This window comes from Oncorhynchus clarkii, chromosome 7 (assembly GCF_045791955.1).
Source record: "Oncorhynchus clarkii lewisi isolate Uvic-CL-2024 chromosome 7, UVic_Ocla_1.0, whole genome shotgun sequence".
NCBI classification, from domain to species: domain Eukaryota; kingdom Metazoa; phylum Chordata; class Actinopteri; order Salmoniformes; family Salmonidae; genus Oncorhynchus; species Oncorhynchus clarkii.
In genome coordinates, this window is record NC_092153.1 from 53,316,228 (window position 1) to 53,333,331 (window position 17,104).

Genomic DNA, 17,104 nt, shown 5'->3' on the forward strand with positions numbered 1-17,104 from the left:
GTGTAGTAAATGAATGGTATATGTATATGCTCATCAGCTCATGTCAAGACAATGTGAAAAATGATGAAGTTACAAAAATAGAAGTACAATATATAAAAACTGCACATCAAATGCCAGCCTGTAGATGGGTTCATGTCTCATCCCCTTACAGTAATCACCATAAGAAGGAAAAGTTGCTTACCAGAAGCCTCACCTGAAGGAACTGTGCTTCTGTCGCACACCCCGTCCTTCAGCAGCTTGTCCCGGATCTCCCAACTGAACATCCCGGGGTTTTCTCGCTTGTACTCCTCAATCCGCTTCTCCACATCCGGAGTTGATACCTGCTGTGGGTTTTATAACGTGCAACGGCCAGACACAGAGAGAGGAAAGTCGAAACAACGTTTAATTCACACGAAGAACATGATATTGTAATGTATATGGATACAAATACACATAGCCTACGTGTTTCCCTGATTGGGAGTTTGAAATGTAGACGCATGCCTTCCTACAACATTTCAAGGCCCATAGCCCAGTCATTTCGTTAAATTAATTGCGTAAATTTTCTAAACCTGCTACGAAAAGCCAAATCTGACGTTTAATTCGACAAAAACTGGATACCTTCTAGCCATTAACCTATAGCCTATGCTACTAAACTTCCTGATTGAAGGCCTAGTTTCGAGATGTACGGTTCGTGTCTTCATAGGCTACCTCACAAATCAATCACACACAAAACTGCATGTATTTCACTCCATGCAATAGTCATAACTTATAGGCTATAACTCGTAATGTTTGTGTGTGGAAATGTTTGCATCATGCAGGCATGCAGGTGTGTAAAATGCACGTGACATGATAACTGACGAAGAAGAAGAATAATTGGTAGTCTTACACGAATTGCAGGTCAAGGTGTCAGCTAGCTGAAGTCGATTGTGAAATAACGTAGAAACTATAGTCCTCCACTCACCCTAGGCTTGCTGCCTCCTATTGCCCCGGGACGAATCGAACCGGTCTCCTGGTACCGACAGAGGATTTTGGAGACACAACCATGGGAAACTCGTAGCTGTCGCGAGATTACGCAGGGTCGGATGCCATGGTGGGCCATCTCTACTATCTTGTGTCTGATATGATTTGGCAGCGGCCTCCCGTTGATGAACACTCCACCGAGCTGGTTCACCCGACCTTGGCCCAGGGGGGTTGATACTGTTCCACAATAAACATATTCAGGTCCTGTATATTGTCCTGATGATATTGTAATTGTTAAAGTTTAATGCGCAAGAGATCAAGTTAGACAACAATGCAATGACAAAGAGGGCAATGTGAAATTATGTTAAGGATAAACAATTAAATATGTTGATGTGAAATTGGTTTGGTACTATATAGGCCAACTTTAAATTAATTAATATCTTGAGAGTTATTTCACATAGACAATAATTCAACACGAAATAAGTAGGCCTGGCCCGTAGTTCTTGACTATCAATTTTCGGCCCAAATCCCATTATCATGCGCCTATAATAATCATCATAATAATATGATTTATCATTATCGTCATCACAACCGTGATAATGATACAGTAATAATATGTGTATGGATGTGTCGAATGGATGAACGTCTAATTCTGACATTAGACTGTGAGAGCTGGTTGCAGCAGAGGTATTATACTAAACTATAAGATAGACACATTCCAAACATATCCCACAGCCCATCCATTCTTAGTAGAGAACCCTGTTCACACTCATTCCCAGTCAGCCTGGCTGGCAGGACGTATCATTAGTGCCATAGAGCACTTGAGGATCTAATTTCATATTCAAGAGGCACTGAAGAGTGTGGAACTTTCCACCTTGATTATTCCTAGTCATGCTGTACAAATATTGATGTGATCCTTTGAGCTATCTCTTTGCTGTGTATTTTGTTTCCATTTGCAGCAACAGGATACTTCAACAAATCCTGGAGCTTTTGGTTTTGTGCATTTTCATTAAAAGCTCTTGAGCACGAACAGACTGTGATTGGGACCGATTCGCATAAATAGGCCTACCTGCAAATACAAATTGGTATTTTTCCGCGCATTTGCTTAGGTCTTTTTTATTTTATTTCCTCGCATAGTTTATAATTTGACTCATGAAGTTATCTTAGCAACCATGTCACCATTGGTTTAGTGCGTTTTTAATTGCATAAAACGATCACTAATCAATCAGGAGGATAGGCCTATCACGCATTCAACATTCTATGAAGTAACATTTTGATCATCCATATTGTCAGTGATATAGGTAAACATAACAAACACTAGAAATAATACATTTAAAGTAGGCCTATACTTCTACAATCAACATCTAGGCCTGTCAAGCCATGTTAGGCTGTCTAGTTTGTAACACAACCATTTCATTTTCCCTGTATAGTAGCCTAGACCTAAATTAATAGACAATAGAAAAAACAATTGTCTAATATTTCACAAAGATGAGCTACAACAAATCAAAAACACAATTGCCTAATATTTCCTAATCTTTCACGAAGATGAGCTATAACCTCCCTCTAAGATGACGAGTTAGTTTTTGTTGCAACTCTCGATAATTTTTTTACAAGTTAAAAAGATGCCGTACCTTCCAGAGGGAATCCGGTGCGGGGGTAGTTCTGGCCTGGCGCAGGGCGCATCATTCGAGGCACTGTTCCTGGTAAAGTAGCCATTCTAGCTACTGAAGCAACACCGGGTGGGCACTGATACCAAATTCTTACTCGTGCAAAGTCCAGACAAGAAAATATAGGTATACGCCGACAGGATGTGACGAAATGTCTCCTCTCAAAAGGATAAAAAGGAGACAATAAAATCGTAGTCCCAGTCAGAGAAACTCCTAAATAGTAAAACCCCTCCAACAGAAAAAGTGGTGATGTTCGTCACCTGGTTGGTGAGTTTGTGGGGTAAAAGAAGACCCCTTTAGCAAAGGGTTTTGTGCAGTGTTAAGGGAGGGTTGCACCTTGAACTCAAATGTGTAAATGGGCAAAGTTTATTTAATTCTTTACCTTGATATACGTTGTCAGCTAGTTTTAACGTCTGCCTACTGGTTGAAAGTAGTATAAGTGGCCAACTTTGGCGCGCGTTGTAGGAGGAGACACTGAAGCGCGCCGATAGGCTCGACGGGCCTTATTTAATTCATGACGGGGAGAGTGGGTAAAGCCGCGGACTTGTCGACCAATCAGACAACCGCATGGGAAGCAACGCACTCATGCAGTTTCGAATTCATTGCATCAGTCCCTCCACATTACAAAACTAAGAAACAAAACCAAACAGATGTGATGGTAATCATTATACCTGAATAAAACACGACTCCTTCTTTGCTCTGTCCACACATGTGAATCATTATAAACAAGATGTATTAATGTATATCTATATTTGTGTAAGTACAATATTCACAAATCCACATGGTATTATGTATGTATGTATGTATGTATGTATGTATGTATGTATGTATGTATGTATGTATGTATGTATGTATGTATGTGTGTGTGTGTGTGTGTGTGTGTGTGTGTGTGTGTGTGTGTGTGTGTGTGTGTGTGTGTGTAGTAACCTACATTCATTGTTTAAACTTGGAGATAATTATTTGCTATGGTCACGTTGGCTTAAACGTTTTATGATATCTGATATCAGATAGTAATTTGAGGTTCAACACTATAGGAAAAAGACTACACAAAAAGTGCAGTAAAGGTTTAAGAAGTTAACTGAATATTAGGCCTACTCCAAGAGCAACTCTATTCCCCCGCTCAGTCACCCTCATTTCCATGGAGATAGATTCGACCTTTACGTTGAGGGACTGACTGACTGACCATTGAGGTGCTTCAGCAATCTATTCCCTTACCTCCCTTATCCTACCTTATTTGCACACACTGTATATGGACTTCTATTGTATTATTGACTGTATGTTTGTTTATTCCATGTGTAATTCTGTGTTGTTGTTTGTGTCGCACTGCTTTGCTTTATCTTGGCCAGGTCGCAGTTGTAAATGAAAACATTTTTTTAAAGAAATCTGGCATAACTGCCATCATAAATTGTAGAAAGAGGCCCAACAAGCGCCTAACTGTGAGTTGCAACTCATGCAATGACCAATAATCAAGATTAGTAAAGACCCTATCTGGTTTATATCTGTTTTTACGACTTTCCAATTGTAGACTGAAGTAATTGTAATAGAATATAATGATCAAAGCAGAATTTAAACATTTAGGCCTATCTGACAAGAAAATGTTCAGCGAACTAAAACAATACAAATATAAATAAAATATAAATACATCTAAATAGAATATTTTTAAAAAGTTAACTTGGATGTATTAGAGGTGATTTTTAAAAAGTATAGCTCACAGGAATGTATTATACAAAATCACGCGGAATACTTTTTAAAATACATATTTTTACAGTGTGTTCACAGACTGGATTCAGCAGAGTAAGCTAATTCAGCAAATGTCTAGGGAATAAGAGGGGGTTTCCGTAAGGGTCTCAGCAGCGTTATTGATTTGATAACAATATAATAGACTAGTTAGCCTGTCATCCGCGTTCTCTTCTGCAGAAAACACCTGTAGGATAGGCCTGTATGAGTTTGCGGTAGCATATTTCATACAGACACGGTTCCTATTGCTATTTAGATTTCATCCGTGGAATTCAATATCACAATATAGGTGAAGACATTCTATTTTGGAAATTAACATTTTAACTTCAATTAGGCCGAAAACATCAAATCATTTTCAGTTAAACGTGCAAGCTTCTGAGTATTACAGTAATTCCACCGATCTATGGCGGTAGTAGGCGGATAGCCTAACAGGTAGGCGTAGAGAACACTTACAAGGGGGACCTTTCAAATAGCAATAGCTTAAAGCTAATTCTAATAAAAGTAATAGGTTAAAACTATTAGCCTACATTCTTAAGTAGCCTAAGAAAGAAGACTAGGTTGAAAGTCGCGTGTCAACTCTGTGGGCCTGCAGTGCATATACAATTGCTGTGGAAAACAGTACTGGTGGAAGGCAATTTCACAAATAATTTTTGCAACAATTAGGGAGTGTGGAGGGGTGAAATGGCGATTTCACATGCAGATGCGCGGATGGGGAGGACCTGGTACCCTGCGGAATAGCTATGACCCTAACCCTGCCGCTTTGGTTTTCTTCACATGGGATAGAAGGCACAAAGAGCCCGCCTCACCCTCCTTGGAAGACTCACCGAGCATTGGATTAAGTCAAGCATCAATCACGTGAAAACCAAACAAAAGCGTTTTCTAGAAAAACATTCTTTAGATGGAAACATCAGCTGTCTTTCTACTGCCTTTAGCGAGGAGGGATGTTACCAATACGTTCGCTCTCTCACGATAAAAATACGAATATAAATCACCTTCCCCTCAACTGTGTTTTTCAAACCTCATAATAATGTAAGGCTGGTTCAGTATTACTTTTTTTTACTTCAAGTATCATGTCAAGTTTGTGTCTGCTTTATTGAAATTCATGTAAAAGGATTGGAACATGTTTATTTAAATATTATAAAATCAATAAACAGTAAACATTCACATGTTGTTCTTTCTTTAGTGTGGGTTATTTTGGTTGATATTATGTCTATCTTTATGTAGGCCTAAGTACAATTCTAACAAAAGTGCTGATAACCATGATAATGATGATAATATTGGTTAATTTTATTTAAAATATTATAGTATTAGGCCTAACAATGTCAATATCAACCTGTCAGGCAATATCTTTATAAAAGTGTGTTTATTCTTGTCCACTTGCTTTTAGTTTTCCCATAAGGAGTATGTAAAAATAAAGGAAATAGCTATGCATTATTTACTCAATGCATTTATTTGCAATCCACAGCCATAATTAACTTTTGTGATTAAATTACAAATTCAGCACCCCATTACCCTTTACTATTAAATTAAGTTGTTATAACACTAGATTTTACAGGTTTGTTTTGTACATTTTAATTTAAGGACAAACCGATTGCAAGAAACGCATCCCAGCTCCTGTTCACGAACTGAGATTCTGAACTCTTGGCAAACCATGACACCAAAATACTTTTAAAAAATTGAGTCAACATTAAGCACGGTGGGCTATATCATTTACACAATCATTGTGTTGCCACTTTGTCTGCATGATCAGCTTAATACGTTTAGGCGCGTTTCACACGATGGGGCAATGATGTACGCTAATGTCCGCTAGAGGGCGACGGTCTTTACTTTACATGCCCTCTCTATGTCCCCTATATTCACGAGGTAAACGAATGGCTGATGAAAGTACAGCAAACTACATGCAGGAGAATTTCAGGAGATAATTGGGTATATTTGTCCAGAGAAAGATGTCTCGTTGTGACAGTTGATTGACCCCCCCCCCCCCCCCCCCCCCCCCCCCACACCACTGATACACGTCCCTGCATCTGATTCCAATAAGGGACTGTCACTTGTTTCTTTTATCAAATTCACAAGACAGAAAACACTTCCCCTTTCAACATATTGTCTCCAGTCTTATCTTGATCTGGGTTGTTCTTCAAACACTTTGCTACCAAGCCTCATTATTTATGACATGGCAATTACCCAAGTTTCTTTTTAGCTTGTAGGTGAATACTGCTGTTTCTCTGCAAGGCATCCTATCTCCATCCTGCATCAACTCATAGTGCCTTGTACAATTTTTTTATCTATTCATGTTGGAAGTACACAAAAAAAGCCTACCTTTGATAAGAGCATTGCTTATTTAATCACCATAGTTTGAACAAAGTAAAGTATTACATGAATATGGTTTTAATGACATCTTGTATGTGGTGTTACCAACTTGAAGCATTACTTTAACAGTTTCCTAACATAATTGAAAGTTCCCTAACATTATACTATTTTCCCCCTGCTATTCCCTTCTCTTTGATATTAAATAGTGTCTTCAGCAAAACAAATGGAATGCTTATCCTTTTGTTGATATGTAAAGGTGTACATTACAGAGTTGAAACAAATTGCACACTGTACAGAAAAAGCTATTTACAACATACAACTAAATTGGATACAGACAACAAGTGCAAATATTTTCCGCCTAGTAAAATAGCAAATCTTGGGTCCTTTATTAATGTCCTCATAGAGCTTGTTGTTATTTTACTTTACTATAAGATAAGACTCCTTCATAATACAAAGCACTTTTTTCCTCTCTCTGGAGTCTCTGCCTTCACACACAACTTGTGAGTTCCACTTGGTGTGCATTGTCTTTCAATTTGAGACATATTTGGATAAATTATTATCTTGAACAAAAACACATCAACATTTCATCTAAAGTATTTCATGTCCATATAGAGGTGATAGAGTGGCAGAAGGGTCTCTATCTCTCCTCTGTGGCCTGGTCTGTGTTCAGACAGGTGCGACTGCTGCAGACCAGAGCAGACTACTGCCAGGACCATGCTTGTTATGTGCCAGGTCCTCCCACTTAGAGTGCACCGTGACGCTGCAGCTCAGACACTAACACGTTCTACTTTGCTCTGCTCTGCAAATCCAGCAGAATCTTGTTAACTTGCTGGGGCATGTTCACATCTGCTTGGAATTATCAAAATGTGTTATTGCTTCCGTATGCAAATTATTTTTATCAGGATGCAGAGAGAGATACTATATAAAATTGTCTTGTAAGAGGAAAGGAGAGCTGCTTTCTTTAGTTAATTAGAGGGTGCTGTTTATAGATACTCATCTCATTAATACAAACAGACATATGCTTAAGGGAGACACTGGACAGACAGACACAGCTAGGGCTCTGATAGGCTGATGTTGTGCCCACAAGATAGAGATGACCATGACAGAGTGAAGTGGAGAGGAGGGCAGGTGAACTCCCTCACAGCCAGATCAGCAGCATCACTAAGTTACCCCTGAGGGGAAAGGAGATGGGAGCGGGGGAGTGGAGGTGACATCAGGCTGGCAGCAGGTGTCCCCAGCTGGATGGGTGGGTGGGGGGTGAGGGGGGGTAGAGGGTGATCCATGGCAGCGTGGGTGACATCCTGTCACTGCTCATTATTGCATGAATCCTGTTGTAACCTAAAATCCCTAGCTCACTAGATTGGTATACAGTAGACATCTCATTGACAGTATGGAGGCTTGGGAAATGAAGAGCCTGTCCAACTAGTTTGTTTTTGGACATTTAAACTTTGGGTACATGAAAGTGTTGGCTGCTCATGTGTTTACGTGCAAGGTGCAGGATGCTAAAGCCCTGCCACTGAGAAAGAGAGAGGAATAGCTGTCCTTCTCACTAGACAACCCACAGAGGGACAAACAAACAGATTCTGGAATAACCAAAGGCCCCTATCGCCTTGTGGCAGAGCTCACCTGTCTCTTCAGTTAACAGCCCAACACTACCCTAGTTTCCCTCTACAGTCAAATGTCACTGCACTGTATACACATGTCATTTGTGTATGTAAGTGTTGTGGTGGTATCATGCCTGTTCCCTTTAGATCTGTAAAGAAAGATGTTATACTATAGCCTCTGTGTTTAATTGCATACATCCAAGTCTTTGATGATTTGCATCCCACCATCGCACAAGATAATAGTGAATAGTAGATGGTGTAAAACAAGTCATGACTGTTCCTGCTGTGTTTGAGTAGGAGAAATGCATGCAGAGCCACTCAGATAAAACAACCCTGTTGCTTGTCTGTCAGGGCCCTCAGATGACACAACCCTGTTGCTTGTCTGTCAGGGCCCTCAGATGACACAACCCTGTTGCTTGTCTGTCAGGGCCCTCAGATGACACAACCCTGTTGAGTGTCTGTCAGGGCCCTCAGATGACACAAACCTGTTGATTGTCTGTCAGGGCCCTCAGATGACACAACCCTGTTGATTGTCTGTCAGGGCCCTCAGATGACACAACCCTGTTGAGTGTCTGTCAGGGCCCTCAGATGACACAACCCTGTTGAGTGTCTGTCAGGGCCCTCAGATGACACAACCCTGTTGATTGTCTGTCAGGGCCCTCAGATGACACAAACCTGTTGAGTGTCTGTCAGGGCCCTCAGATGACACAACCCTGTTGAGTGTCTGTCAGGGCCCTCAGATGACACAACCCTGTTGAGTGTCTGTCAGGGCCCTCAGATGACACAACCCTGTTGAGTGTCTGTCAGGGCCCTCAGATGACACAACCCTGTTGAGTGTCTGTCAGGGCCCTCAGTCACAACCCTGTTGAGTGTCTGTCAGGGCCCTCAGATGACACAACCCTGTTGAGTGTCTGTCAGGGCCCTCAGATGACACAAACCTGTTGAGTGTCTGTCAGGGCCCTCAGATGACACAAACCTGTTGAGTGTCTGTCAGGGCCCTCAGATGACACAAACCTGTTGAGTGTCTGTCAGGGCCCTCAGATGACACAAACCTGACCAGAGGAGGACCAGGTCTGTCAAAACGTTTTATTTGTTGTATCACTGAAAGCCTAATCGAATATCATTTATGGGGAATCAAACATTGAGCAGATATTACGTAGTAATGCGGTTTGTATGTGATTAAACACTCTATTTATGATTGCAAACACATCCCGGAATCTTGACCTAGACCATGTGACTATATTGTATTTAAGTTTTATTCCATTATCACCATTACATTTTCTCTGTAGGCCATTCATTATTTATAATTGCTAAGTAAGTGTTAGTTTATAAAAGTTATATTACTACTAAAACGCAAAGTGAAGATCAGAGCGAGCATGATATTTCATTTCAAGAGCATGAATATTTCAAACAATATTTCTGTGACTAATTTAAGTGGAAATCATGAACAGTATTTGATGAATGTGTCTTCGTTGATGTCTGATAAATTCTACAAAATCCCTATGAATATTAATACAAGAGATCCTGAATGTTTTTTGTATTAGCTAATTAATATGTACAATCTAAAAATCAAATCAAACTCCACCTTCCCCTTGCGACATTGTGTAACCTGCTGTAGTGGTGAAGTAGACTACTTGTCCACACTGTCAATACCTGAGAGCTCCAGTAAGAAACAACACTAACAAACAAGCAACAAAATATAAACCAAAATGATGTGCTCTGTGTACCACACTGTAAATTGTATGGTTTAACAAATAGACTTGAGGAGTTGTGCCCCATATTCACGTGGGTGCGTGTGCTTGTGTGTCTGTGTGTGTGTGTGTGACCTGTGTGTACAACATGTGATAGAACCCCATGCTGTGGCATCACGGTCTGATGTGTATGCCAAATCCTCTTGCCCTTTCACCCAAGCAACCATCCTGGCTCTGCAGCATCACCCCGTGCAGCAGCCATCAGTGGATCCTGGGATGGTGAGCAGGAAGTCACAGTGAGTGGACTGTGTTCCCCAAACATCTTCCCTTTAACAAGCTGTGACTATCCTGACCAGCTACTGACCAGACTGAAGGAACAATACATCTCAGAGTAAAACTAAAGGGACCATTCAAAAACACTTGCATGTTATTCATAGCCTTCACAAACCAATGGAGTTCCTATTCACCTCCAGGATAATTCCTGTTTCTTTTCGGCCAATGCTTTAAAGCACCGTCAGTCCTTTTCAAGCCATTGCAATAAAGCATGTTTCAAAGATATTTGTCTCAAGGTTGTGCTGCACATACACCAGAAGACAACAGAAGGCCACTTACGAATTGTCTAACAAAGATATTGATGCTGTTTGTTTTAGAGACAGATCCATCCATTTAGCAACAAAACTCTTAAATTCTTCAACTCCTAGCAGCATGTGATAGACTAGTCGTGTTTTGCTCTTAATCAGTTAAAAGCATCTCTTTGAAAAAGCCGAAGGAAGAAAGCAAGTCCTTTGTTTAATGAAGATGAAAGTAACAGCCTCCATTTTGCATGCTGACATAATTAGTCTCACTGAATCCATCTGAGAGATCAATCAGCGGAAAAAGACAGAATTTGATCCCCAACGTGAGAGAAAAAATGTCCCTCTGTCTGTCTCTGTTGGGTCCATGGGTTCATAGAGGATGGATGGCACCACTGTAGCTGGACAGAGACAGCAGGCAGGGGACTAAGTCAGACTTGAGACCTCACAGTGGACTGAGATCAGACATTTCTTTATGTGGGTAGTTGATTAAACGTGTTCAAAACTGTACGCGTTCTACAAGGCTGGGAAGCTTGTCGGTGATAACATGGGATTGTTTTTAATGAGACTAATTTAAACTGCAGGTCTGGTCCATCCAGAGACAACATGTGGATTGGCATCTGAATACTTCTCAGGTAAAGTTAGTCAAATGTGTGAGGTTCCATATTTTCCTCTGTTCCAAAGGAATAAGTATTTATTCATGTCCTTTCCCACAAAACAAGATTTGCTTTACTGTTTCAGTTCAAGCTCCAGTAGTGCACACATGGAAGAAATCTGATTGAAAAATCGTATCGCAAACTCTAAAATGTCTTGCAAATCACACTGAAGACAATGCGGAGGTTTCAGTCAAGATGTGAAACACAAATGTTAGCAGAACAGATAATCTAATTGAGAATGGGTAAGAAGCATGCTTTGGTTATCATGTTAGGGATGGGTGTCATGGGAGAGTCTGTGAAGCTTCATCTGGCCTCCTTGGCCTCACCTCTCCTCAATAATCTGCTGGATAAAATTAATATTTGGGACAGACATGCTGGTTAAAATGTTTCCCCAATGAATGTGTGAAACTGGCTTACTGGTACTACACGGAGTCAGTTCATCTCACCCACCTCTCTGTTTTCTGAGTGGGCATAGGCTGTTCAATCTTTCTGAGAGCTCATTGACTCATGTTTTTTCTTCAAGCCCAGTGTCTTGTTCAAACAACTGGAGGGGACCTGTAAGGCTTAGCTATATCTTAGCTTGAGTATATCAGTTATGTGCATTTATGTGTTATTTGCAGCCATTATTAGCTTTTTAAACATAATCATAATTTCTGAAGGTGGCCAACTTCTATCACAACTTCATTTCATTTAAAGCCACGTCTTCAAGGGGTTCATTCTGACTCTTTCCTTGTACACTATCTGGTCATCTGAGCATCTCTAACTTAACTGTCACAGACGATTATGGCAGGAACAACTCCTCTTGCTGTCCCAAAGAGCATGTGGCCCTCACGAGATTATCAGCTACCACTGGACTCAACGTCAGTGTTCAGTTAATCATGCACTGCCGATTCACCATGCTAGATGCATTTTGCTCGCTGTCTAGCTGTGTGAAGTGTCTATTCATTTTCTGATTTTGCACAGAAAAGTGGTCAGCACAATAATGACGGTGTTTCCCTGTATATCATCTCTACTTATTTCATGGAACTTTATGTGTGTTGGGTGTCTGGGCCATCTACAACTCCACATGACCGGGCCTGTTGGATTGCAAATCAACTGGTTAACCCACTGATCTACAGTGCCTTGCGAAAGTATTCGGCCCCCTTGAACTTTGCGACCTTTTGCCACATTTCAGGCTTCAAACATAAAGATATAAAACTGTATTTTTTTGTGAAGAATCAACAACAAGTGGGACACAATCATGAAGTGGAACGACATTTATTGGATATTTCAAAAAAATGTAACAAATCAAAAACTGAAAAATTGGGCGTGCAAAATTATTCAGCCCCTTTACTTTCAGTGCAGCAAACTCTCTCCAGAAGTTCAGTGAGGATCTCTGAATGATCCAATGTTAACCTAAATGACTAATGATGATAAATACAATCCACCTGTGTGTAATCAAGTCTCCGTATAAATGCACCTGCACTGTGATAGTCTCAGAGATCCGTTAAAAGCGCAGAGAGCATCATGAAGAACAAGGAACACACCAGGCAGGTCCGAGATACTGTTGTGAAGAAGTTTAAAGCCGGATTTGGATACAAAAAGATTTCCCAAGCTTTAAACATCCCAAGGAGCACTGTGCAAGCGATAATATTGAAATGGAAGGAGTATCAGACCACTGCAAATCTACCAAGACCTGGCCGTCCCTCTAAACGTTCAGCTCATACAAGGAGAAGACTGATCAGAGATGCAGCCAAGAGGCCCATGATCACTCTGGATGAACTGCAGAGATCTACAGCTGAGGTGGGAGACTCTGTCCATAGGACAACAATCAGTCGTATATTGCACAAATCTGGCCTTTATGGAAGAGTGGCAAGAAGAAAGCCATTTCTTAAAGATATCCATAAAAAGTGTTGTTTAAAGTTTGCCACAAGCCACCTGGGAGACACACCAAACATGTGGAAGAAGGTGCTCTGGTCAGATGAAACCAAAATTGAACTTTTTGGCAACAATGCAAAACGTTATGTTTGGCGTAAAAGCAACACAGCTGAACACACCATCCCCACTGTCAAACATGGTGGTGGCAGCATCATGGTTTGGGCCTGCTTTTCTTCAGCAGGGACAGGGAAGATGGTTAAAATTGATGGGAAGATGGATGGAGCCAAATACAGGACCATTCTGGAAGAAAACCTGATGTAGTCTGCAAAAGACCTGAGACTGGGACGGAGATTTGTCTTCCAACAAGACAATGATCCAAAACATAAAGCAAAATCTACAATGGAATGGTTCAAAAATAAACATATCCAGGTGTTAGAATGGCCAAGTCAAAGTCCAGACCTGAATCCAATCGAGAATCTGTGGAAAGAACTGAAAACTGCTGTTCACAAATGCTCTCCATCCAACCTCACTGAGCACGAGCTGTTTTGCAGGGAGGAATGGGAAAAAATTTCAGTCTCTCGATGTGCAAAACTGATAGAGACATACCCCAAGCGACTTACAGCTGTAATCGCAGCAAAAGGTGGCGCTACAAAGTATTAATTTAAGGGGGCTGAATAATTTTGCACGCCCAATTTTTCAGTTTTTGATTTGTTAAAAAAGTTTGAAATATCCAATAAATGTCGTTCCACTTCATGATTGTGTCCCACTTGTTGTTGATTCTTCACAAAAAAATACAGTTTTATATCTTTATGTTTGAAGCCTGAAATGTGGCAAAAGGTCGCAAAGTTCAAGGGGGCCGAATACTTTCGCAAGGCACTGTAACCTGCATCATTTCTGGGGATATGTGCTTTAGAAGTAGACAGTTATTGAATAATATTCAAACCATTATACATGTGTGGTTGTGTATCACACAATAAATAGCCAAACTATAACATGTCCTATCCAGTCACTAGGTGTACAATTATTATATTCATATGATGGAAATGTACAATAAATCGGGGACATTAATACCATTAGAACTAGATACAGAATAATCTCTTCCACAAAAATATAATTTACATGACAAAAGCTAATTCAAGGGACGACAATGGGTGATTTTGTAATTTTGTACTGTGTGATGATGATACATGCAGATTTAAAAATGATCATGCAGGTAGATCTCTGTCTTTTTTTGTATCAATTGTGTATTAAGGATGAGAAAATGGTAAACATGTTCACATAAGCAAAACAGTTTGCTGTCAAGTTCCTGCAGATAGGACTCACAGTCACCTAGAGAGGAACCAGGCTATGAGGGGTGGCCAGTCCTCTTCTGGCTGTGCCGGGTGGAGATTATAACAGAACATGGCCAAGATGCTCAAATGTTCATAGATGACCAACAGGGTCAAATAATAATCATCACAGTGGTTGTCGCGGGTGCAACAGGTCAGCACCTCAGGAGTAAATGTCAGTTGGCTTTTCGTAGCCGATCACATTCAGAGTATCTCTACCGCTCCTGCTGTCTCTAGAGAGTTGAAAACAGCAGGTCTGGGACAGGTAGCACATCCGGTGAACAGGTCAGGGTTCCATAGCCGCAGGCAGAACAGTTGAAACTGAAGCAGCAGCACGGCCAGGTGGATTGGGGACAGCAAGGAGTCATCAGGTCAGGTAGTCCTGAGGCATGGTCCTAGTGCTCAGGTCCTTCAAGAGAAGAGAGAGAGAGAGAGAGAGAGAGAGAGAGAGAGAGAGAGAGAGAGAGAGAGAGAGAGAGAGAGAATTAGAGAGAGCATACTTAAATTCACACAGGACACCGGATAAGACAGGAGAAATACTCCAGATATAACAAACCCTATCCCTGACTGACCCTATCCCCCTGACACATAAACTACTGCAGCATAAATACTGGAGGCTGAGACAGGAGGGGTCAGGAGACACTGTGGCCCCATCCGACGATACCCCCGGACAGGGCCAAACAGGCAGGATATAACCACACCCACTTTGCCAAAGCACAGCCCCCACACCACTAGAGGGATATCTTCAACCACCAACTTACCATCCTGAGACAAGGCCGAGTATAGCCCACAAAGATCTCTGCCACGGCACAACTCAAGGGCGGCGCCAACCCAGACAGGAAGATCACATCAGTGACTCAACCCACTCAAGTGACGCACCCCTTCTAGGGACGACATGGAAGAGTACCAGTAAGCCAGTGACTCAGCCCCCAATAATAGGGTTAGAGGCAGAGAATCCCAGTGGAGAGAGGGGAACCGGCCAGGCAGAGTTGCTCCAGCGCCTTTTCCGTTCACCTTCACACTCCTGGGCCAGACTACACTCAATCATAGGACCTACTGAAGAGATGAGTCTTCAATAAAGACTTAAAGGTTGAGACCGAGTCTATGTCTCTCACATGGGTAGGCAGACCATTCCATGAAAATGGAGCTATAGGAGAAAGCCCTGCCTCCAGCTGTTTGCTTAGAAATTCTATGGACAATAAGGAGGCCTGCGTCTTGTGACCGTAGCTTACGTGTAGGTATGTACGGCAGGACCAAATCGGAAAGATAGGTAGGAGCAAGCCCATGTAATGCTTTGTAGGTTAGCAGTAGAACCTTGAAATCAGCCCTTGCCTTAACAGGAAGACTTATAGACTTATTATTGACTTATAGACTTGTTATAGACTTATGTGCTGTGAGAACATATGCACTATCTGTTATCAAATATAACTATGTGTTCATTCATAGACAAAGGGCTATCAGAGTCTGACCCCTCCTCAGAGAAACCATGTGTTTGTCACACACACAGGAACAGCATCTCTCCACAACAGGAGTGTGAAATCACCATGTTCAACCAGCGAGGGAGTGGAGCTCCCAAAGGGAACAAATATCAGTGCACACGGTTTACATCATGCAAAGCACTGAACCCTCTATTCATGGGTCACTCTCAGGAAATCAATGTTTCTACTCCGCATTTGCAGTGGCTGGAGCGAGAGCTGAACTTGTGTAATCATCTAAAGACATCTAGAGCAAGGAGAGGATCACATTGGTCTGACTTTTAACTGATGCTTTTGCAGTGGCTAATAAATACCAAATGAATGTCTGAAAAATAACTCAACATGTCACCTCAATTTGATGGCCAATATAAATATTTAAATGAAGATGATTTATTGATATTGATACATCATTGATACAATGATGATTATTTTTAATTTATTATTAGATTTGTGTGACTGTCTATTTAAACAATCATAAGTGTTGCTAAAGTGTATAACAATTTACATGCAAAATTGTCCTCTTTTGTTGGAGATGATCATTCCACTTAGGAGCTCTGACAGTGTAATACAGTCCACTGGCGCCATCAGGTGGAAATTTACGAAACTTAAAGGAAACGCTTCAAGGATCATCGCTTCCAATGGGGTGGTAGGGTTTTGGGATTGTTGCCGCGTTCATGTGCTTGTCTAAACTATGAAACTCTGAAATGTACGACTTGCCAACTGGTTGAACACAGCAAGTGTATAGAGCCCCACAGCGAAGTTGTCATAATACCCATAATAAAAAAACAGCTAAATGGTTCCAATCGTTTTTCCACCATTGATTTTTCCCATAGAAACACTTAAAATAAGAGTAAGCCTATACGAAACACAGCCCTTATTTTAAGTGTTTCTAAAATCCACTATAAAAAAATGAATGGTGGAAAAATGATTGGAACCATTTCCCCGTTTGACCGCTAGGATTGATGGATATTATGACTTATACTGTGGTACTCTATAACTACAAACGGTTAGCAATTCATACACTTTCTTAGTTCCAACTTGCACTTGAACCGTGGCATATGTATAGCTGGATGGGTTAGCGGACAATGTAACAAAAGCGATGTGTGTGCTTCCATGGGACAGAAGTCAGCATGTTGTTGTGATTATGGATGGCCAGTTTGCCATGTGATGAATAGCAAGTGGCTTGTTTCATCAAAAAATTGCAATCCGCACTCCGACCTGCGAGAGGCAGCAATACACAGCGTCAAGTGACAAAAAAACTACACAAAGAA

The 17,104-nt window shown here is 41.1% G+C and overlaps 1 protein-coding gene across 4 annotated transcripts in view; it reads right to left on the minus strand.

The window, feature by feature from the left end:
• The window catches only part of LOC139414316 (paired box protein Pax-7-like), a 71,928-nt gene extending 69,138 nt beyond the window's left edge, over positions 1–2,790 (minus strand). For 2 of the 4 annotated variants that reach the window (XM_071162233.1, XM_071162232.1), the window contains exons 1-3: positions 2,571–2,790; positions 941–1,215; positions 182–323 (exon numbers count right to left, since the gene is read on the minus strand). In XM_071162233.1, the coding sequence (XP_071018334.1) occupies positions 182–323; positions 941–1,215; positions 2,571–2,655 (502 nt within the window). In that variant the 5' untranslated portion in view covers positions 2,656–2,790. The remainder of the gene's footprint in view (positions 1–181; positions 324–940; positions 1,216–2,570) is intronic. The other 2 variants (XM_071162235.1, XM_071162234.1) reach the window with 1 other exon arrangement.
• Between the last annotated feature and the right edge of the window lie 14,314 nt (positions 2,791–17,104).